Source organism: Impatiens glandulifera, chromosome 2 (genome assembly GCF_907164915.1).
Source record: "Impatiens glandulifera chromosome 2, dImpGla2.1, whole genome shotgun sequence".
Lineage (NCBI taxonomy): Eukaryota > Viridiplantae > Streptophyta > Magnoliopsida > Ericales > Balsaminaceae > Impatiens > Impatiens glandulifera.
This window is the reverse complement of record NC_061863.1, coordinates 9,631,183-9,653,235: the sequence shown is the minus strand read 5'-3', so window position 1 is coordinate 9,653,235 and position 22,053 is coordinate 9,631,183. Positions and strand designations below refer to the sequence as shown.

At 28.1% G+C, this 22,053-nt stretch overlaps 3 protein-coding genes across 3 annotated transcripts; 2 read left to right on the top strand and 1 right to left on the bottom strand.

The window, feature by feature from the left end:
• Window positions 1-2,322: 2,322 nt before the first annotated feature.
• LOC124925428 (eukaryotic initiation factor 4A-2-like) lies at window positions 2,323-5,809 on the top strand. Its single transcript, XM_047465425.1, has 5 exons — window positions 2,323-2,474; window positions 2,984-3,053; window positions 3,174-3,271; window positions 3,705-4,135; window positions 4,975-5,809. Exons 2-5 carry the CDS (start codon window positions 2,986-2,988, stop codon window positions 5,608-5,610), a joined length of 1,233 nt encoding a protein of 410 aa, XP_047321381.1. The 5' UTR covers window positions 2,323-2,474; window positions 2,984-2,985; the 3' UTR covers window positions 5,611-5,809.
• A 5,195-nt stretch (window positions 5,810-11,004) lies between these two features.
• On the top strand, window positions 11,005-11,391 carry LOC124923678. The gene has a single exon (XM_047463644.1). The coding sequence runs from the start codon at window positions 11,040-11,042 to the stop codon at window positions 11,319-11,321; it is 282 nt and encodes a 93-aa protein (XP_047319600.1). The 5' UTR covers window positions 11,005-11,039; the 3' UTR covers window positions 11,322-11,391.
• A 2,786-nt stretch (window positions 11,392-14,177) lies between these two features.
• On the bottom strand, window positions 14,178-15,379 carry LOC124923899 (cytokinin riboside 5'-monophosphate phosphoribohydrolase LOG8-like). The gene is made up of 6 exons (XM_047463895.1): window positions 15,249-15,379; window positions 15,138-15,168; window positions 14,968-15,067; window positions 14,818-14,888; window positions 14,598-14,741; window positions 14,178-14,515 (listed from the first exon to the last, which is right to left on the bottom strand). Exons 1-6 carry the CDS (start codon window positions 15,296-15,298, stop codon window positions 14,435-14,437), a joined length of 477 nt encoding a protein of 158 aa, XP_047319851.1. The 5' UTR covers window positions 15,299-15,379; the 3' UTR covers window positions 14,178-14,434.
• Window positions 15,380-22,053: the final 6,674 nt, after the last annotated feature.

Genomic DNA, 22,053 nt, shown 5'->3' with positions numbered 1-22,053 from the left:
TTAAGAATCATTAGATTGACCTTTTGTTTTAAATTTCTAACACTTGCATCTTTTAAATCTTTTAAATCTATATCAACTATATCTACCTCTATTGAACCTCAAGTTAAAACCTCATATCCTTTACAAGCACTAATTTGTTCCACACATCCTATGATAACTCATGCTTATCACATTCTCCATCTCTCACATTCTCAGACACATTCATTCTTGTAGTCAAATTGACAATGTTTCGTACCATTTCTCTTTAGATGTCATTAATGACGGGTCAATTCATCAATTGAATGTTAGTAATACATTTCTATAGTGTTCACTTCATGAAGAAGTGTACATGACACAACCTCTTATATTTTCTCATCCATAATTTCCTAATCATGTTTGTCGCATACCCAAAGCCATTTATTGTCTCAAATAAGCTCATCGCACTTGGGACACTACGTTAAAAACTATATTATTCTCTCACAGATTCACAAAAATGAATTTAGATACATCGAATTTAGATACATCATTATTCTTATTTCACTCTAATGACCATTACTTCTTATATACCCGTCTACATAGACAATATTGTATTCATAGGTAATTCTCAAGCTAATATCTCAACTATAATTAAACGACTAAATGATGTCTTTTCGATCAAAGATCTTGGTCAAATCAATCACTTCCTTAGAATGAAAGAATGCACAAAACATTTTTACGCATACTTGTATGAATAATGCAAAGCCATTACATACACCAATTGTTTTGGGTTCGTCTATCTCCCTCTCTCGACATGATGGTGATCTACTTTATGATCCTACAATTTATCGTAGCATTGTTGGAGAACTTCAATACATCACACTCACATGTTATGATCTAGTATTCATAGTAAATCGAGCTTATCGGTTTATGCAAATTCCCACAACAACTATTGGATAACTTCAAATGAATTTTGCGATGTCCACGTCATACTCTTAATCATGTTCTCTTCATACATTGCACCTCCAAATTTACCTTAAGAACATACTTTGATGTAGATTGGGCATGTTGTCCGGATGATCGAAGATTAACAACTAGTTATTGTATTTTCTTGGGTGATAATCTTGTTTCTTGTAACTCCAAAAAATAGAAAGGGGTTGCTTGTTCAAGTACTGAATCTGAATATCGTGTACTCGTTCATGCCACTACAAAAGTATGTTGGCTTCAATCACTATTTTGTGAATTGAGAGTCTCTTTGTTATCAATAATCTGATTGTTTCATGATCGCACAAAACACATAAAAATTGATTTTCACTTAGTTTGAGAAAGAGTTACAAAAAACTACTTTACCTTAAATACATTTCTACCGAAAATCAAATTGTAGACACTCTCACTAAATGTCTTTCATCCCACATAACTACACTACTACTAAACAAACTCATGATGTGTGCTCTCCGTTTGGTTTGTAAGAAAATATTAAAAAAAGTTAAAATAGTTACATAATTAACATATTTATAACCTCAATTAGTTATAACTAGTTTAGTTAATATGTTACTATTACGAATTAGTTTTATTATTCTCTGTTTGAAGAAAAATATATAAGATATAGGTATAAATTGTAAATTTAAATAATATAAAATAATAAAAACTGTATTATGTTATTATTGTTTGATTTAAATTATAAAATGTTATATAAATTATAATAATTTTATGTTCTATATATATATTAGATAGATAAGATGAATTCTATAATTTTAATTAATTAAAAAAAACATGGGTTTGAAATTATTTTTATATTATTAATTATTATTATTCTTTTACTATATTTATCCTTATAAATTAAATTATGATATTAATATTTATTATTTTAATTATTATATATAATAATTAATAAAATTTTAATTAAAATATAAAAACTAATTTTAACATAAATTTCTATATAATTTCTATTTATTTAATTAAATTTTATTAATTAATAGTACATAAATAAAATAAAACAAAATTAATAATATATATAAATAATTAAATTAAATTATATAAAATACTAATAATAATTAATAAAATTATCATTATTATAAAAATAAATCAAAATTATTAATAAAATATATAAATGAAGTCAATTTTGTATGGTTTGAAATTATGACTAGTAAAATAAATATTTTATATAAAATATATAAAGTTTTAAAAGTTTCAAAATAAAACTGATATTTTAATATTTAAATATGAATAAAAAACAAACAAAAGATTACATATTCTATTATTCATCACGTTTTATTAGGGTTTCCGTTTAGCTAACGACGTCGTAATAGGATCGGATGAAGGGTAAAAAGGGAAATTGTAAATTTGTTGCTTAGCCTACTTCTCCGCTTCCTCTCTCTCTCTCTCTAGAACTCTTTACTCATACAAAGCCTCTCACTCTCCATCGCCTCCTCTCAACTCCGCGGCTTCGATCCGAGGAGTTTTGGGAAATCTAAGCGTCTTTCTTTGAAGATCTTCATCGTCTTTTCATCGCTAATCAGGTATATATGATTTACTATCTTAGATTTGAAACACGCAGATGCGTATTTGTATGATTGTATCTTGTATATATCTTTGTTTAGGTTATGTTTTTTATGATTCCGAATCAAGGAGTAAGTATTCCTTTGATTCGATCTCAGATCCGTGATGATAACTAATCTTTTGATGTTTTCTAGATCGGTTTTTGTATTTATAGTCTCTTTTAAACTAGTCTCCTCTTTTTTGTGTTTTTGATTCTGCTTGTATATGTTTGAAGCTGCGGAAAAGAAAATATAATATATGTTTGATTCCTTTTGTTTCTACCTTGATGATATCGTTGAATATATTTTAAAAAGATTTTAAATTGATGAAAGGGATGTCTTTCTTTTTATTATACAGATTTTCAATCCTTTAGTTGTTTCATATCATGTTGAGATGTTAGATTTGGTTAATGTTTTGCTTTAACTTTTGATAAAAACATATGTTCCATATGCAATACATGTCTGTTAATGCATTCTATGTCTTTTTGCAGTCATGGCTGGCTCGGCTCCTGAAGGTTCCCAATTCGATGGGCAACAATTTGATTCTAAAATGAGTGATTTGTAAGTTTTGTTATCTCTTGATTTTCCTATTTTTTCTATGTTTCTAGCAGCAGAAAACTTATTTTTCTTTTATATTAGTAGTATGTTCACTCATTGAGTTTTGGTAATTGATGGTTGCAGGATGGGGGAAGAATTCTTCACCTCATATGATGAAGTTCATGACAGCTTTGATGCAATGGGCTTACAAGAAAATCTTTTGAGGGGAATTTATGCATATGGTTCAACCTAACCTTTAATTTGTTAATAACTATTTAGTTACTCTTTTTTTTTTTAAATTATGTTTGTTTTTTTTGAGGATTTACTTACTTCCCCCTATGTAGACTTTTCCTATTTAAGTTATTCAAGAATTCTATTAACTAACCCCACCCAGTGTAGCTCAATTTGTAAGAGTCCTGAACTAAGAAGTTTTGGACCTATGGTCTTAGGTTTGATTCTCACTAAGAACACCTTGATTGAACTAAGAGGCTTGATTGCTTTTTCTGTTTCATCCTTTTCTTCTTTTGGCCTCACTTTTTTTTGTATCTACTCATATAGTATTATGGTCAGTTTTATTTGCAAATTTTTTAAAAGAATAGTGGATTTGTCAGTTTTCTTTGCTCTGATTACTATTGGGTACCAATCATTGGCTAATGAATTTACATTTCCTTGAAGGTTTTGAGAAACCATCTGCAATTCAACAAAGGGGTATAGTTCCGTTCTGCAAGGGACTTGATGTGATTCAGCAGGCACAATCAGGAACTGGAAAGACTGCAACTTTCTGCTCTGGAATTCTCCAGCAGCTTGATTACAATCTGGTTGAGTGCCAAGCTTTAGTCCTTGCTCCTACTCGTGAACTTGCACAACAGATAGAAAAGGTTATGCGTGCTCTTGGTGATTATCTTGGTGTAAAGGTTCATGCCTGTGTGGGAGGGACTAGTGTTCGTGAGGATCAACGCATTCTCCAAAGTGGAGTTCATGTTGTTGTTGGGACTCCTGGTCGAGTTTTTGACATGCTTAGGAGGCAGTCTCTTCGAGCTGATAATATCAGGATGTTTGTGCTGGATGAGGCTGATGAAATGCTTTCAAGAGGATTCAAGGATCAGGTCATTTCTTTTTTAAAATTTTATTTAGATTGATGAGCATGGCCTTGTTTGATATGGTTATTCAAATTAAATCTAAATAATTCAATATTCCATCAACAATCATGAACTTCAAAAAAAATAGTAACCTTCATTCTTTTATTCTCTTAGAAATATAAAACTACAATTCAAATACACTAAAGATTAAAACTTTAAATAGTGAAGGTATTTGGGTCATTAAACCAAACCAACCCAGATTATTTAAAAAAGGATCAAACACAGCTGTGTTTCCCACTTAAATGATTGTGTTAATCAATGGCTTGTTTGTTTATTTTATCCTAATAACCGAAAATCATATGATCAATCATTTATTCTTTCATATTGTTCAGATCACCAGTTAAAATATTGTTATATTGTTCTTTATTACATGTTAAAACATTTAGAAGCTTGGGTTATTTGAATAATCCTCAAATGATACACCATCTTTTAATCTATTGTCCCATCAATTGTATCACTCAAATATTTAACCAAAATACCCTTTCAAGTCTTTTTTACAGAAATAACCTACCTTTTCATGACCCAAATATGAATGGATTATTTAAATAATCCAAATCCGATCTAGGCCTAGGATATTTTACCTAAACAAACTTTTCTTAATTAAACAATAAATTGTTCCCCCAAAAAATATATTGGTTCGAAATAACATATAGATTCATGGTTAGTATGGGGTTGATATTGATTCATCTTGTTTGAAAACACTTGTAATTTATGTTTTGAATCATGATTCATATGAGAAAAATTCAATAAAATCCTTTTCTAATTTAATTTATCTGAATCTTGTTTTTTTTCTTCCATTCCTTCAGATCTATGATATCTTTCAGCTACTGCCACCCAAGATCCAAGTGGGAGTCTTTTCCGCCACAATGCCCCCTGAAGCTCTTGAAATAACAAGAAAATTCTTGAGCAAGCCTGTAAGAATCCTCGTGAAACGTGATGAACTCACCCTCGAAGGTATCAAGCAGTTCTATGTGAATGTCGACAAAGAAGAATGGAAACTCGAGACCCTTTGCGATCTCTACGAAACCCTAGCCATTACTCAGAGTGTCATCTTCGTCAACACTCGACGAAAGGTCGATTGGCTAACCGACAAAATGCGTGGCCGAGACCACACAGTCTCTGCCACACACGGAGACATGGATCAAAACACTAGAGACATCATTATGAGGGAATTCAGATCGGGTTCTTCCAGGGTTTTAATCACCACTGATCTTCTTGCCCGTGGTATTGATGTTCAACAGGTTTCTCTTGTGATTAACTTTGACCTTCCAACTCAGCCGGAGAATTATCTTCATAGAATTGGTCGAAGTGGAAGGTTTGGAAGGAAGGGTGTTGCGATTAACTTTCTGACTAAAGATGATGAGAGAATGCTTTCGGATATTCAGAGGTTTTATAACGTGATTATTGAAGAGCTTCCCAACAATGTTGCTGATCTTCTTTGATGACGGAGTTTCGGTATTTTTTGGGAGGTAATATCGTCTTTGGAACTATTTTTATTTTATATATTTTTTTGCTTAAACTGAATTATCGACTGTATTTAGGATGCAAATTTTGTTGGGTTTTATTTTGTGGTGCGTCTACAGATACTTGACTGAAATTTGGAGATTTTTTATTTCAATTTTGTTGGTATTTATTTATCTAGCTATTTTTATTGTGGGCAATGTTTTTATCTTCATATAATATTCTTTTCTTTCATATGTAGTGATTATAGTTTGGTTTGCTTTAAGTTTTCTAGTCTGGTTTTGAGGGCTTTGGTCGTTGGGTTAAATTGGTTGAGTGTGTTGAGATTAACTTACGGTTTAGTTGCAATCCGAAGGAGTATCTGTTCAAATGTGCTGAGCTTAACTTGCGGGGTTTAGTTGCAATATGTTGAAATATAGTTGGTTGAATTGGATAAACCATTGTTTGGTTAGTTGGTCTCTAGTTGTCTAATTTGTGAGATTTTAAAAAAAAATTGTTAAATTTTCTTGGACATTTGGAAGAATAAAAATTTATTCCTTAGGCTGGAATGCATGTGTTCTTTTCCAAATTCTTGTTTTTTGGTTGTTTAATAATGCATAGAATGATTTATTATTATTACTACAATATTTTAGATTTTCAATTTGATTAATGTACTACTCAATAATAATTTGATTTATTATTATTACTAGTTTGAATCAAAATGATTTTTTCATAAATGATAATGAAGCTAATTTTTTCCGTCAAGAAATAATATTGAAAAGCATCAATTAAATTAAGGTAGTAAAAAATTGAGAATTACTTCATAAATTTGTAAAATTTAAAGTTTGCATGAAATAAGTAGAAGATTATTTTTAAAAGTATTATTTATATAATTATTAAACATAAATTAATTAAAATTAATAACAAACAAATCACACTAAAAGTATTTATAAGAGTTTATTTAACTATAATAGTTAAACTTTTTTAAACTATAAAATTTAAAATTATGAGATTTTAATAGTTATATATAAATTTCATTATTTGTGTCAACCGATTTAATTAAAATAATTCTCGTATTAACTTCTTAAATTGAAAAACAAATTATCGATATAAAATGTTTAAGTTATTTTATAAATCTTATAATTTTAAAATTTGATTATATAGTTTTAGTTAACCTATCCATGAAAACTCAAGGTTCAATTAATTACACTGAGTAAAAGACACAATTTGAAAATGCATAAAAAATATTAATTTATTTAAAAATATTATTTTATATCTTATTAAAGTATTGATTTAAATATAATAATGTTCTAAAATATATTTTAGTTATATATATATATATATATATTAACAAATTTAATCAAAATATTTATCGAATTAAACAAAATTTTAATCTCACTTTATATGTTTCCAAACATGCACGCTTTTTCAATAAAACAAATGTTTATTATTATTATTATTATTTATTAGAAAAGAAGAAAGAGGTTACAGCTACACTAACTAAACAAACAGTAAAAGTACATGAAAACACAAGAAAGAAAACAACATACACAAATAAATTCAACCAAATTGGTAAGAATATGAAGTATGGAGGTTTGATTATCCTAGCATTGTGACAATATATAATATTTTATAGATAAAAAATTATTTAGCTAGTTATATTTTTCATTCATATATATATATATATTTTTAATTAAATTGATGAATAAATATCTACTTTATTAACTATAAAATAGACTAATTTATTAAGATAAATGAAGTAATAATAGTGATTCCTAAAAGATTAAAAGTAACACTTTAAATTTAAGTAGACTTTAAATTTAAGTAGGTGGGAAGTTGTTAAATTATTCTAATCTTCTTGATTCAAACAAAATTAAATATATAAATTATTCTATCCTATAATCAAATATTGATAAAAGGGTCTAGGAGTGCAAATTTAAATATTATAAAAATTATTAGCATTTGTTTTATTTTTAGCATTAGTTCAGGACATATTTGATGTGAATTCTGTAGATTAGATTTAAACTGTTTTTTTTTTTTTTTATATTTAATATAAAATAGTAAAGGTAATTTGATAATTTGATTCAAATAATCACTCTCTTACCACTTTTTTTAAATGATTAGATTTAATTAAAATAATCCTATATCAAACCAGTCATTATTCCAAATCAATGTGCTTTTGGACTTAATGGTATCACTACTTTAGCAATGACCTAAAAAACAAAAGGGTCTTTAATTGAAATCTATTAATATATTGTAACAAAACAAATCCGGCCATTTATTTGATCATTATAACAATTGACTACTAAAAACAAGTTGGGAGAGTAATAATTCAACATATATACTTACAATGATTAATGTATTATAAGAAAGAAATAAAAAAAAAAAAAAATTGAAGAAATTATCAAACACAAAAGTGTCCAAGAAGAGCGATAAGTTCATCAACTAACTTTACAAATATTTTAGAACATTAATGTCTTGAATAATACGCATCAATCAAATACGATCACTAAAAATACGTCGATTCCTTTAAAATAAAATAGTTCGTTAAAAAAAATAGAGACATTGATTTAGCAATCAAACCATATATATTTGTCATCTAATCAATCCTCTCAACTACAAAAGACTAAAGGAAAAATTAACATCTATAAATTAACTTTTGAAATTTTGTATATATTAGACAAAATGAAATATGATAATGTTAAAAGTGAATGAATTTGATACACAACTAATGTTATCTCCAAACCATTTTTTGCAACAATTATTTTATTTACTAAGTTGACTTAGCTCGTTTATATGATCAATCCAACAACTAATAAAATGGTGTATATTTTATACTAATAAAAAAAATGTATTTTCCACATTTTAAGTCTAATCTTATAAGATTTTTTTTTTTAAATCTCAAAATAAATTAGTGTTTTGGTTGTGAGAGGTACCCAAAGATAACTTTATTAAAAAAAACTTGCATGTAAATAATCTCGATATATTTTTATTAGTATATATGGTATTTTGTGTGGTTATGAAATTTTCAAGAACACAAATGATTAAAAAAAGTAATTATATTAACAAATGACCAAACTTCTCCATCACTTTACTTATAAATAGTTTTGCATGTGCCATGTTTTTTTTTTGTAAAGACCCCTCTTTTCCTTGTTTTTCTTTATATAAAGTCACTTTCAATTTGTTTATTTTGTATTATATATTTTTCATTAAAAATGAGTTGTTATGGATAAAGAGTTTTTCTTTCCACCCACTTATTACATTATGGATAATTCGTGTTGAGAATGTTAATGGTTTTTTTCCGATTTAGATCGAGATTATTTATTTGAATAATTTTTATTTGCGGTGTTTCGGTTTTTTCTTTTGCATCTGAAAATGAGAATGTTATTGGTTCTTTTTGATTTATTCAAGATCATGTATTTTACTTTGACTGCTTTTTTATTTGTAGACTTGTAATTTTTTCTTTGAATTTGAAATCATTTTGGATTAAAAGATAGAGTTCATAACAATGCATATTCTTTCTTTTTTGGAAAATATATAAAAAAATATTCAAAATTTTGAAGTAGTTCTATATAACTTTTCTTCATAGATTATCGTTTTCTCTCGGTAACTCTAAATTCATTAAATATTTATTGTGAATATGAATTTCTATAAATGAAATATTTTAAATAAATATAATATATAAATATAAATATAAAAATATTGTAGTCATTATATAATAAGTTGTCATTACAATATTATTAATAAATGGTACAATTAGAAAATAAAATTTTAAATATAAAAAACATTGTATAAATTGGGAAGACTTGTTACAATTTTATATAATATATATTTATACTTTATTTAATTAAAAATATATATGATAATTTTTTTAATATGATTTGATATATTTTTTTTAATAAATTGATCAAATTTGAAAAATTAAAAAATTTATTATAAAAAGTATATTTAATAATGATCATTTTTTTAATTATTTAATTAGATATTTATAACCAATTTAAAATATTTAACTGCTCAAACTAAACTCACTCCAATTTTATGTGATGTTTCAACTTGCCTAATATAATACAAAATATTATTATAATATTTATCTCATCTTATATTAAATAGAATATATATGTATATAGTATTATTTAAAAAATAAAAAAATTATGTTCAACTTTTGTTAATTATTATTTTTGAAAATGGAAATATAACTATGAATGAATTTAGTATTATTTCTAGATTGTAATTTAAAATAAATAAATAAATTTTTAGATTGCACAATTTAAAAAATTGATTGATTAATATAGACAATTATATATAAGTTAAAAAAATGAAAAAAAAAAGAATTTTTGGAAATTAGAGATTTGGACTAGTCAACACAGCAACCTACCTTGCTTTGAAACTAGAGAAAATCACGCAAAAGGAGGCATTTCCAATTCTTCATTTTCATTTAAGGCTTGTTTGTTTTGATCTCTCTTTCTCTATAGAAAATTATTAAATATAATATCTTTTATCTTCAAGTTATTATGTTATTATGATTTTATTACATTAGTTATTTCAATATTCTAACGGTAATATTTTAGTGGATTTATTGAAATCATAATAACTGTTAAAGTAATTTAAAATAAAAAGATATTTATAGAAAATTTTAAATCATTTTCAAACAGGATAAATTTAGAGTGAATCCTAGTACTTTGGAAAATCTAAAATACATAAATTTAATATTTTAATTAATAAATTAAATTATTTAATTTTTAAAAATAAATTTACAATAAGAAGACTATTTATATTAAATCCTAATAATTCCATATCAAACAAGTTCTAACAACAGTGTTAGGTATTTATTGGTATAAGGAAGTATTTGTTGTACACTTTGAAAAGAGAATAATATCATTTCAGATATTGAACATTGTAGTATAATAACTTAATTAATCAATTTATAAAAAATATATTTATTTATTCCTTAAACTTGTAAAAATAACTCAAAACAAAGGAATTATGGGATTTAAAGTTTATAATAGACTACTAATTGAGTGTTCTTTAGATAAACATAAACAATATAACATTTTGTTGGGTTTTAACTGCAATTTTTTAAAAACTTTTTTCTTACCCTAGATTCAATTTTTTCTTATATAATATTCAAGCACCTCTAACTCTAATTTTTATAAATAATTTTTAATTAGTATTGTTAAATATTTAAGATTTGAATAAACCCATTTGAAACCAAACAAGAAATTTTAAATTCAAATAAAACCAAGTAACAAATAATATAAATTTACCCATTTACAAATTTAATAAAAGAAAACATTTTTAATTGAGTTTCACTATTTCCATTCTTTTTATACAAAATCACTAATAATATACCATCATCAATCCTTCTTCTTCTTGTTCCCTCAATTCTTTAACCAGAAACAAGAGAGAGAAACAGAGAGAGAGAGAGAGATCCATGGGAGAATACAAATCAGAGGGTACTATTCAAGTGGGGAGCTGCTATGGATTCAGAGTGAATTCAAATCGACATGATCAGTTTGTGAAGAAATTAGGGAAAAACAGAAATGGGTCTTCTTCATCAAAATCATGGGGATTGTTGGGGGATCCTGAATTGCAGAGGAAGAAAAGGGTTGCTAGCTATAAGGCTTATTCAGTTGAAGGGAAAGTTAAAGGCTCCATTAGAAACACTTTTAGGTGGCTTAAGCTCAAGTATACTCAGGTTATCTATGGCTGCTAGTGCTAGATTGCTTCTTCTTCTTCTTTTGTGTTCTGAATCATAATAAATCAATGGCCAAATCTTTATTATTACTCGATTTTCTTATCAAAAGGGTACCTGCAATTAAATTAGTGTTTGTTTGATTGATTTTTTTTTTTATTTCTTTCTATTTTGTTTTTTTTTTAAAATAACCAATTATATTAAAATTTGATAGATAACCATTTAAGGCAAAGACATGATACAAGAAAAGAAGAAAAAATAATATTATCAAACCTCCTAAATATTAAAGAATAGCGACTAAATTTCAACGTAATTTTTTGAAACAAATATAAAAGAAAATGTCGTAATAATAACATTATGAATGATAATTATTGCGATTACTATCGTTAAAAAATTGACGAAATTTTTAACTAGATAGTTTACGATAAATCAATAATATGACAATTACCCAAATATATATATTTCATATTAATTGCCTCAATTCAAGAATCTCAGACTTCATATAAATATGCAAAAATAGATGAGTTAATTGGGCAAGAGCCTGGAGTTTAGGGTGGTGGAAAAAAATTGTTATTATTTATTATTTAACTTGTTTCTTTTTTTATATTAAAAAGATTAATAATTTTATATTAAATTTAATATAAATAATTTAGTTTAATTAAATTGTATGAACTACAGCCTAGCTTGTCCTAAGAAAACCAATTATAATAATCTCCCATATGACTATTTTTTTTAATATTTAAAGTCAATTACTAGTTAAATGTGCTAATTGCTCCCATCTAGGATCTAATAGTTTGAAAAACATTTATCATTTTTTAACCGCAAATGATGTTCAATATTTACAATGGAGATTATTTTTTTTAAATTCACTTTTATTAGATCATCTCCAATCAAAAAACTCATTTTCAAACTCATTTTGGTGTAAATGTCACGTTAAACAGTAATTCTTCTCCAACCGAAAAACTCATTCTCAAACCCAAAAGAATATTCTTATAATATTCTTTCTTACATCAATTTTTATAACTTTTTAATATCACCCATATATTTTACACACTTATAAATTACACCACAATATTATAATACCATCTAAATATTTTAAACTTAAATATAAATTAATTATAAAAATTTATTAAAAATTCAAAAATTACAATACACGAACACAAAAAAAATACATATAAAATTGAAATAAAAAATTATTTCGTACAAATAAAAAGGAGATAATTAATAATTATATAAATAAGATTAATATAAAATATAGGATAAAAATAAAATATAAACTAATAAAACATATAAATAAATAAAACATATAAACAAATTAAAATATAAATAAATTAAAATATAAATAAAATATATAAATTAATTATATAAATAAGTTTAATATATAAAATTGATGAAATAAAAGTTCAAGGGTTAAAAAGTAAAAAAAAAAATATATATATGCGATCTGCTACAGGAGCAACGCATATTTGGAGTATTTGGAGAGGAAGTATGAGATATCTTATTTTTGGTTTCCGTTTTGCGTACTATTGGAGCTGAAAAAAAAAAATATATATATGCGATCTGCTACAGGAGCAACGCATATTTGGAGTATTTGGAGAGGAAGTATGGGATATCTTATTTTTGGTTTCCGTTTTGCGTACTATTGGAGCTGCTGATCCCATTTAGAGTTTCATTTTGCAGCTCCATTGGAGATATTTTGCAGCTCCATTGGAGATGCTCTTAAAATAGAAGAGTTGTTGGAGCATTAATCAACTTTATACAAACAATGGGATCTTCTCTTCAATTCCAAAACCCTTTAATTTCAACTATTTGTGGAAAAGTCATTAAAATAAAATTTAAAAATGTATGAATTTATTTTAATTTAAAATTAAGCAAATTAGTCAAAAAAAAATAAAATAAAAATAAAAAATAATAATTGTTTTTTTGTTTTTATTGCAATGGATTTACCTTATTAACATAAGGACGACGGTTAAACTAAAAAAATAGTAAGAAAAATTAGAGATGCAAATTCATCCACAAAACCTAGGATGGAAAGTTTGTCGCCAAAAATAACTTGAAAAAAAATCACCACAAAACTAACCAATGAAAAATACATTTAAAAAGTTCAACTTAGAGAGTTCTTTGACCATCAAATGCTTATTTCGCTCTTCTTTTCTATGAAAGTTTGACATTTAAAATTAAAATACTTGTAACGTTCTTAATGATAATCAAACATATGACCATTTACTTTAATTTAGAGTATTCTTATAAGAATTAAATCTAAAACTTTTTATCTCTTAAAAATACTCTTTCGAATAAACAGTTAGAAGTAAACTAGAACCACTTTTTTCACTATGAATAAACAGTTTGATGTATACCAGAACCGATATTATGAAACACCAAATGGAAACAAAAAAAAAAGACTAAAATTGTAGACAAGTCTCAACAACATCAAATTTTCATTAAAGAAATAAAAGAAAACTTAAATCAATTTAGACATCATTATGCAAAGAGTTGTAGAACAACAAAGCACAAAAAATCTGCAAAAACAACAATATTATCCCCTGAGAAACCTGCCTAACAACAAATGGACTATTATCTCAATAGTTATTTCAAGCTTCTATTCAATACATTGCAAACAAAAAACAAGAATTCAATAAGACTTACATCATTCCTTCGAAATTTCATAATAGATAATGCAGAAAGGTTATCACATATTCGATTTAAGAGTATTGGGTTGATCTTAAGAAGAAAGATGAAATAATTGTTGAAAAGATTGAGTTATTGGAAGACAATTAAGAGTACACCCACTCAAGTAAACACATAGTGAGGTTTCTGTAGATATGATTTAATGGCATCAAACTGACCCATATTCGGATTGGATTCAGAAACAAAACAAAACAAAACAAAAGTGTTCTCCAATAAGGTTAATGTCTATGAATTTCTTAAAATTGATTCCAATCTATTAATAATAGAGAGTGCAGAAGATACCCTGAAACATTATGAGTGCCCATTATAATGACAACTAAGGTAGATTCTTTTGAGCATTAAATCACAAAGAATGACAAAAAAAATAAGTACATTTTAGATTCAATGAACAACTCACAACTATGAGGATCATGGCAGGATCATTCATTTGAAACCAATCAAGATTCTTATTCAGTTGGGTAACTAGCCAGTTGTTCTGTCTGCCAACTTTCTCGAGGGGCTACATGATCATTAAAAGGAGTGTACAACTGCAATATTAAAGACATAATTAGATGATAATGTTGAATAATCGATATAAGTTAGAGAGGTTGAAACGAAGTAAATTCAAACCTCCATCTTCACTAAGAGTTCTTTAGCTGTTGAAGCCGATAGGATTATGTGTTTAGCACTTGTTTTTATAAAACCCTCTTCAACACCATTATCAAATAAGGCGAGCAAATTGTTATAGTATCCCTCGACATTTAACAGTCCAACCTAAGAACAAAATCACCAGTTTTATTTTATAATTCAAATTGTTATAGGATATTTAGAATTTAAATGAATGAGCCACCGGTTTGTTATGAATTCCTAGTTGAGACCAAGTTATCATCTCCAAGAGTTCTTCCATTGTTCCATAGCCACCTAAGACAAGTATCATCAACATAAGAACTAATTAACTAACTAAGAAAGTGGCTTTTATCAGTTTTATGTTATTCTTTACCAGGAAGAGCTATAAAAGCATCAGCTTCTTTCTCCATAAGAGCTTTACGTTCATGCATATCCGAAACAATTCTTACTTCTCCAATACTTTCACCAGATATCTGCAGATTTTCGAATTGTCTATCTAAATCTCTCCCCAAAACTCACAGTTTATAGAGAAAAAATGGATACCTCAAGAGGAACAAGAGCTTTGGGGATGACTCTGCAGATAAAAATAGTGAATAAGTTCTTTAGTTTTTGACAAATAGGATAAGATAATAGACATATGGTTAGATTAGCTACCCAATAACATGACAACCGCCGTCAAATACTTTCTGAGAAATCAAACCCATCAAACCAATACTTCCCCCACCATAGACCAAGTCTATCTTTCTCTCAACCTGAAGTAGGCATTTTATCAAACAGATGGTGATCATTCAAAATAAAGGTGTGAAAAAGGTTTAATTTTAGAGTCATAAACAAAACCAATCAAGAACAGATAGATAAATTCAATTCAGAATTAGAAAACCAACCAACCAGTTCATTCCCAAGTTCATCAGCAGCATCACTGAAAACTTTTCTGTACCCAGGATTGCTTCCGCAGAAAACACATATTCTCTTGAATTTGTTTATCGAATGATCTTCCATTTCAGTCGAGTTCTTCTTCTTCTTTTCAAACGTAATTCATCCGATAATAATCTAAGAATAAATAAGAAGGATATAATTAAACGATTAAGCATATAGACACATTCATTGATAAATAATTCAGAAGAAGATAAATTAATTAAGCAATAGAAAATAAACTGAATCAAACTAACACAAAATAATTCAGAAAAGAAAGAAGTATAAAAAGACAAATTTAAAATAAATAATTATAATAAGTCATATCACAAATGATTTATATGTAATTATTAATATTTTATTTATCATAATTATAGGTGGGAATGGGATGCTTGTGATTTGTGAAAATTTAGACTAAAAATATCAAATTAAATATTATTTTAAATAATAAATTTATCTTTTAAAAATATATTAATCATAACCAAATGTTTTATTCAATTATTTTTTTTAATATAAATTATAGTTCAATTATAATAATGAATGCACAATATCATAAGTTTCAATTCAACCTCAAATTGATCAATCCGTTTTTCCTCACGAGAAGTATCCAAGTGAATGAGAGATCTCAACCCGCCTATCTTTAATATATATACATGGTCGACTCTGAGATAGTCCAACAAACCAGGGACAGGACAACCGACTTCCAAGGCAGCCCATTTAATTAAATTTATTAGATTTTTAACATATTAGTATATTGTTTAGTGGTTTAAGATAAGAAAAAAAAAATTTATTTGGTTATGGGATCGTAAATATGAAATTTTGACATACCCTAATTTATAAATAATATTATTAAATTATAATAATAATAAAATAATATTTTGATTTTTTAAATTTAAAATAACTCAAAAAGAAATTACAGATCAAATTAGGGTTAATTATTGTGATAATTAAACCCTAATTAGTAAAATTAAATAAAAATTTAAAAATAATTTACCGTAAAAAATATTTTATTTATTTTACCCAAATTAAACCTAAAAGGGTTGAAATTACTTAATTATGATTTTAAACATAACAATTAAATAAATATCTCAAAATACCCAAAAATAAAAATAATGAACATAACTTTTATTATGTTTTCAAAAAAAAAATTGTGTAATTTTTGGTGAAGAAAAACGCAAGAAAGTGTTGAAAATTTGATTTCAAATGACATTTTTATTAAAAATGTAAACTGATAATTTTGTATAGCCGATATTATGTTTAATTGTTGCAGCAGAATTCTAGGTCCACACGGGATCAACTAATGAGACGTCAACTAACGGGACGTCAACCCCGTTAGTCAAAAACGCCTAGACGCAAACGGAACTCCGAAATGCCACGTTTCGGTTAAACAAAATGATGTCGTTTTAACCCGTCTTCTTCGTCGATGCAAGGGATTACCGGAAATGCGATCGATGCTGGCGATTCTTCTAGAAGGTCAATATTCGCCTACAGTCGATCTTATCCTTCCATCTTCACCCTCGTGCATGTCTTTTCTCCACCATCATTTCCCCTAGGCTGCGAAGTCAAGACCTATCCCCTAGCTATGTTGCCGAAATTGAAAAAAAATCAAAGAAGAACAACTCCGATAGCCAAATCGAAGTTGAATTCGACTTTGATTGACCGACCTAGCTGAGTATAAATACTCCATATGTGTTAAGCTTTCAATCCATCAAACAATAATCACATCTTATAGTCCAAATCGAAGAATCAAGAATTCCGGTAAGACTGGATTTTTTTTAAAATCCTCTTCGACGATCAAGACTTCGATCCAGGCATTGAGAAAGCTTCTAACACTTCATTGGAGTGTTCTCCAACTATTAGTAAGCTTACAGATCTACTGTATTTCAATTTGTGATTAAGAATTGAATTTCTTTAAGTTTGATCGGGTTTATCTGTTCTAGGGCTCAATTTTGTGTTTTCTTTGTTTAGAATCACTCCTTAGATTATTTATGAACTTTATATTGAAAGAGATTTGATCAAATCAACCTAAAACAAAAAACGAAAATTTGGTTTGAAAATCTGAATATTTTGAATTTAATGTTCTTGAGCTTTTTGGCTTGAATTTTGATTCAAATAATTGCCTAACATGTTTATAAACATGTTAGGATGATTTTCAAATCATTATATTAGCATTCGGATCATGTTTGATCCAACTGAAACTTAAAGAAAATATATTTGAATTTTGATTTAAAAAATTATTACAGAGTTTTTATGATGTTCTTGTTTTGGTTGTGTTCGACTATGTTCATCATTTCAAAGCTGTTGGAATAAGAATTAGGTCATGAGATGACCTAATTAAAAATATCCCAATTTTTTACCTAAAAACAGTTTTGAGAAATTGATCTTTGTAGAGATCGATTGATCGTGATTAGGGTTATGACTTTTAATCCCCATAATCATACGAGTTGGTTGCACCTTACAGATCATAAATTCACGGTCTGCATCAAAAGATATAAGACCTGCAATTTTTGACCAATTCAAGAACACTCGGTCCTCTTGTACCAAGGCAAAGGATCGAGGTTATTAACATGGGACCGAGAACGAGGATCGATGATCTTAGTTGGGACAGAGACCAAGGACCGATGTTTTTGAGTCAGGACCGAGACTAATGACCGATGTTCTTAGCCTAGGACCAAGACCAATGATCGATGTTCTTAGCCTAGGACTGAGAAATTCGACCGAGTTTTCTAGCCTAAGATCGAGGACTCCTTTAGCCTATGACCAATTTTCTAACCTAGGACCGAGCTCCCTTTTAGCCTAAGACCGAGGACCCCTAAACCTAGGACCGAAGAACTAAACCGATAAACTTAGTTTGGGACCGAGCCTCCTAGACTCAGGTGAGTAGCTTGAGTTAGAGATCGAACCTCCCGAACCCAGGATCGAGCCCTCCAGATCCATGGACCCACGCTCCTGAGCCCCGATCCAGTCCACCCTAGTCTAGACCGAGCCCGTCCGAGCCGAGCCCTATTTGGTTCCACATTTTAGAATCCAAAAATATTTTTGTAATTTTAGAACCCCAATCCATTTTTAAATAATCTCAAAAGGTCAGAAAATGAATTTTAAATATTTTCGAGATATTTCATAAACAAATATTTTGGTTAAGGCCCCGTTTGAAATTTATTTTTAAATTCTAACACTTTTCTGATATTTTTCAAGGTTTGCACACAATTTTATAACAACGCAATCGCAGGTACGCCCTTTTAAATATTTTTGTACAAATATTTACGTTATCTAAACCTGTCCTTGTTTAGGACCCCAAACTACTAATTAAATGAAATAAATGTTATAAATAAATCTTGTAATAGTCAGACTTTTAGTTAAAAAATAAAACTATCTTTTGACGGGCGCGGAGGACATAGCGCGAAAGCCCTTTCCCGAGTGTAATAAAAAACTGAACCCCTTATATTAACTATAGTATAAAGTACGTTTATACATGTATCTTTTACTGATTTTTCTAAAATCATTTGACGACTCTATTTTCAAATAAATAATCTTTTAAATTAATTGTGTTTGATTAATTTTAACCGGGTTTTAATCAAATTTTTATTTGATCCCCAGATAATTAAAATTTGAATAAAATTAATTATTTTGTATGATTAATTTTTAAAGCACCTATGTATTTTCAAAATCTTTTAAAAAATGTTTCTTTTAAAAGGATGCTTGACACGCACACCAAGGTTAAAACGCATTGAACCTCGAGCCACATCGGGTCTCTCCCGTATTACCACGTGTCATCCAAACACGTGCTAAGCTACGAGGAAAAAATAATCCCGAGAGTTACAGCATTCTTGATTATTCTACTGGGGATTAAACCCAGAATCTATGATTTTGCATACCAAATTTTAGTTATAAAATAAACAAAACTCTGGATATATAAATTTTTATTAATAACATTTAAGAAATTTCACAATAGTCCAAATCTCACCAAATAACATTTTCTAACAAAATTCCACATTTTTTTACATGGGGACGGGCAACCCAATTCTCGGGGCCGACACTATATATATATATATAATATAAATATATATGATAATTAATTTACTTCTCTTTATTTTTTTACATTTGACACTCGACCCGTAAAACAAAATAATTCAAAGTTTGAACTCCATTTAATAAAAATGACTCATGTTCATGTCTTAATAATTGGGCCATTTTTTTATATAAAAGAGCTCTACATCAAAGAACTCTTAATGTTGGATTTATTCCAAATAACTTTTGGAGCTTGTCCCGGAAAATACTCGAAGTTCGAAAAATTTCAACATCGGTTTGTGTGTCATAAATATTTTTATATAAAATATTATTTAAAAGATTTATAAAAATATGTCCCGGCCTTTTGAAATTAATTATAACAATAATTAATTTTTGATCAAATTTTAAATCATCTTTTAGATTAGAATAATTAAATTAAATTTGATTCATAAAATTCTATATTTTAAATTAATTAAAAATAATTAATTTACAAGATTATTTATTTGATAAAAGTCTTCTATTGATTTTTATTTTAAAATCAATAAAAAAATATAAGTATATAAATGCATTTTAACTAGAATTTTTTTTAGTTCGTAGTTTGGTGATATTCGAGAAAATGGTTTTCTCGCTATATCCTTTGTACCCATTAGTAAATTGTTTCAACTTTATAAAATATTGACTTTTAGAAAATTGGTTGTATAACGTTTTATTTTAACCAATTATTCTTTCGGTCCTAGACATGCACATATTTTATTTTGGTATTTAAAAATTATATCAACGGTATTTAAATGTTGATGCTTGTAGCTGATAATGCCGACTAAGGAGGAATGTCCTGAAGAACATCAGTTTCAAAATATTATGGTTTAAAAATAAATCATAAACAAGCCTTATCAAAATATTTTTATGAAAATAATCTAAAAAATATTTTGTAATCATTTTTTTTATTTTTTTTTAGAAAATGGTTAAGGATCCAAAATTTCAAAAATAATGGAACCAAACAGGCCCTAGGGCCGGTGCTCTTAGTCCTAGGTTAGAATCTCTCAGTTGAGGTGCGGGGATTGTCGGTCGGGGAGCTAAAGTACCTCGGTCGGGGTGTTGAATTCCTAAGTTGAGGTGTGGAGGTCCCTCAGTCGGGTTACTGAATTCCTCGGTCGGGTGTGGGAATCCTTAGTACTATGTTAGACTCATGCTAAATTTTTCAGTCCTAAGTGCAAAGAACACTCAGTCTTGGGTTAGCCTTGGGATAACTTTTTTCGGTCCTGAGTGCTAAGGATGCTCAGTCCTAGTTTAACCTTGGGCTAACTTTTATTGGTCCTAAGTGCGAAGAACACTCCATCCTAGCTAAATTTGGGCTAGGTTTCTCGGTCCTCAATAACACCAAACTGCAGGTTTGGTGATTTCTTTTGAGGTATGGATCCTTTGATCCAAGGGCATTGGAAGCTTCACAAAGTTCCAAGGATTATTTTGAACATTATTCCGATGTGTCATTCAATCGGGGTGAGGTCCCATGTAATCAAAACAACTTTGTCACCAAAAATGGGTTTCTGGTTTTTAGGCTTTGATGAAGCGTAAGAAGCTTGCCAATAGCTTCCTTATGTTTCATATGCTTGAATAAGACCAAATCATGAACTAACTGTTCGTTTTGACCAATTCAAGAACTGGAAATTTTTACTTCTTATAAAAATTTTGGTTTTTAATCAAACATGATCGGAATGGATTGAAATTGGTTTAAATAGGTTCCCAATATCATTAGAAACATGTTGTAAAGCTTTTTGGGTTACTATTTTGAGCAAAACTCAAGAATAGAAAACCCGATTATGAAAATTTTCAAATTCAAATTTAGGGGTTTTTGATTTAGATTGATTGATTGGGTTTTGCTTCAGCAGGAAGTTTATAAATGATCTTAGGATCGTTTCCAATCAAGAAATCCAATAACCAGACAATATATGAAACTGTCAAAACTGAAATATAAAAATTTCAATTCTAAACTGCTAGATAGAATTAGAGAATGATTGAAAACTTACTTGGAGTTGGAGAACACTCTTTAACTTTTAGGAACTTCTTGAACGCTTGAATCAGAGCCTTAAGGTCTTGCTCAAAAATGTTTGAAAATCCAAAAAGCTTGAAGCTTTAATAACGGATTTTATTTAGAGCTTGATTGAGGGCTTGAGGTGATTCTCTTGCATTCGGTTTACTCAAGGGAGGCTATTTATAACCTTCCAAGGTCGGTTCATCAATCAAGTAGATCAGATTAAGTTAAATAGCCATTGATGGCATTTTGGCTGTTCTCCGGCCAGTTGCCAATATAGGTTATGGTGACGCCTCCAGGTATAGAGGAAATGATCGCCATAGTAGGGCGATCATTTCACCTTTTAAACAAAGTCAAAAGGTGGTGAAACGACAATGTTCCATATTTAAAAATTCAAAGATGGAGTTGTTTTATCCAGTTTGTCGTCGCGAAGAAGAAGACGAGCCAAACAAGAAATGATGTCGTTTCATGCGTAAATTCGAATGTGGAACGCTTTGTTGGCATTATGTT

Excerpts from the sequence above, each read along its gene's own strand:
- LOC124923678 (XM_047463644.1), top strand. The coding sequence starts at position 11,040 with ATGGGAGAATACAAATCAGAGGGTACTATTCAAGTGGGGAGCTGCTAT.
- LOC124923899 (XM_047463895.1), bottom strand. The coding sequence starts at position 15,298 with ATGGGTTTGATTTCTCAGAAAGTATTTGACGGCGGTTGTCATGTTATT. Across the intron at positions 15,068-15,137 it reads AAGCTCTTGTTCCTCTTGAG|ATATCTGGTGAAAGTATTGG; the intron begins GTATCCATTTTT and ends GAAAATCTGCAG. Across the intron at positions 14,516-14,597 it reads AACTCTTAGTGAAGATGGAG|TTGTACACTCCTTTTAATGA; the intron begins GTTTGAATTTAC and ends TTAATATTGCAG.
- LOC124925428 (XM_047465425.1), top strand. The coding sequence starts at position 2,986 with ATGGCTGGCTCGGCTCCTGAAGGTTCCCAATTCGATGGGCAACAATTT. Across the intron at positions 3,054-3,173 it reads GATTCTAAAATGAGTGATTT|GATGGGGGAAGAATTCTTCA; the intron begins GTAAGTTTTGTT and ends TGATGGTTGCAG. Across the intron at positions 4,136-4,974 it reads CAAGAGGATTCAAGGATCAG|ATCTATGATATCTTTCAGCT; the intron begins GTCATTTCTTTT and ends CCATTCCTTCAG.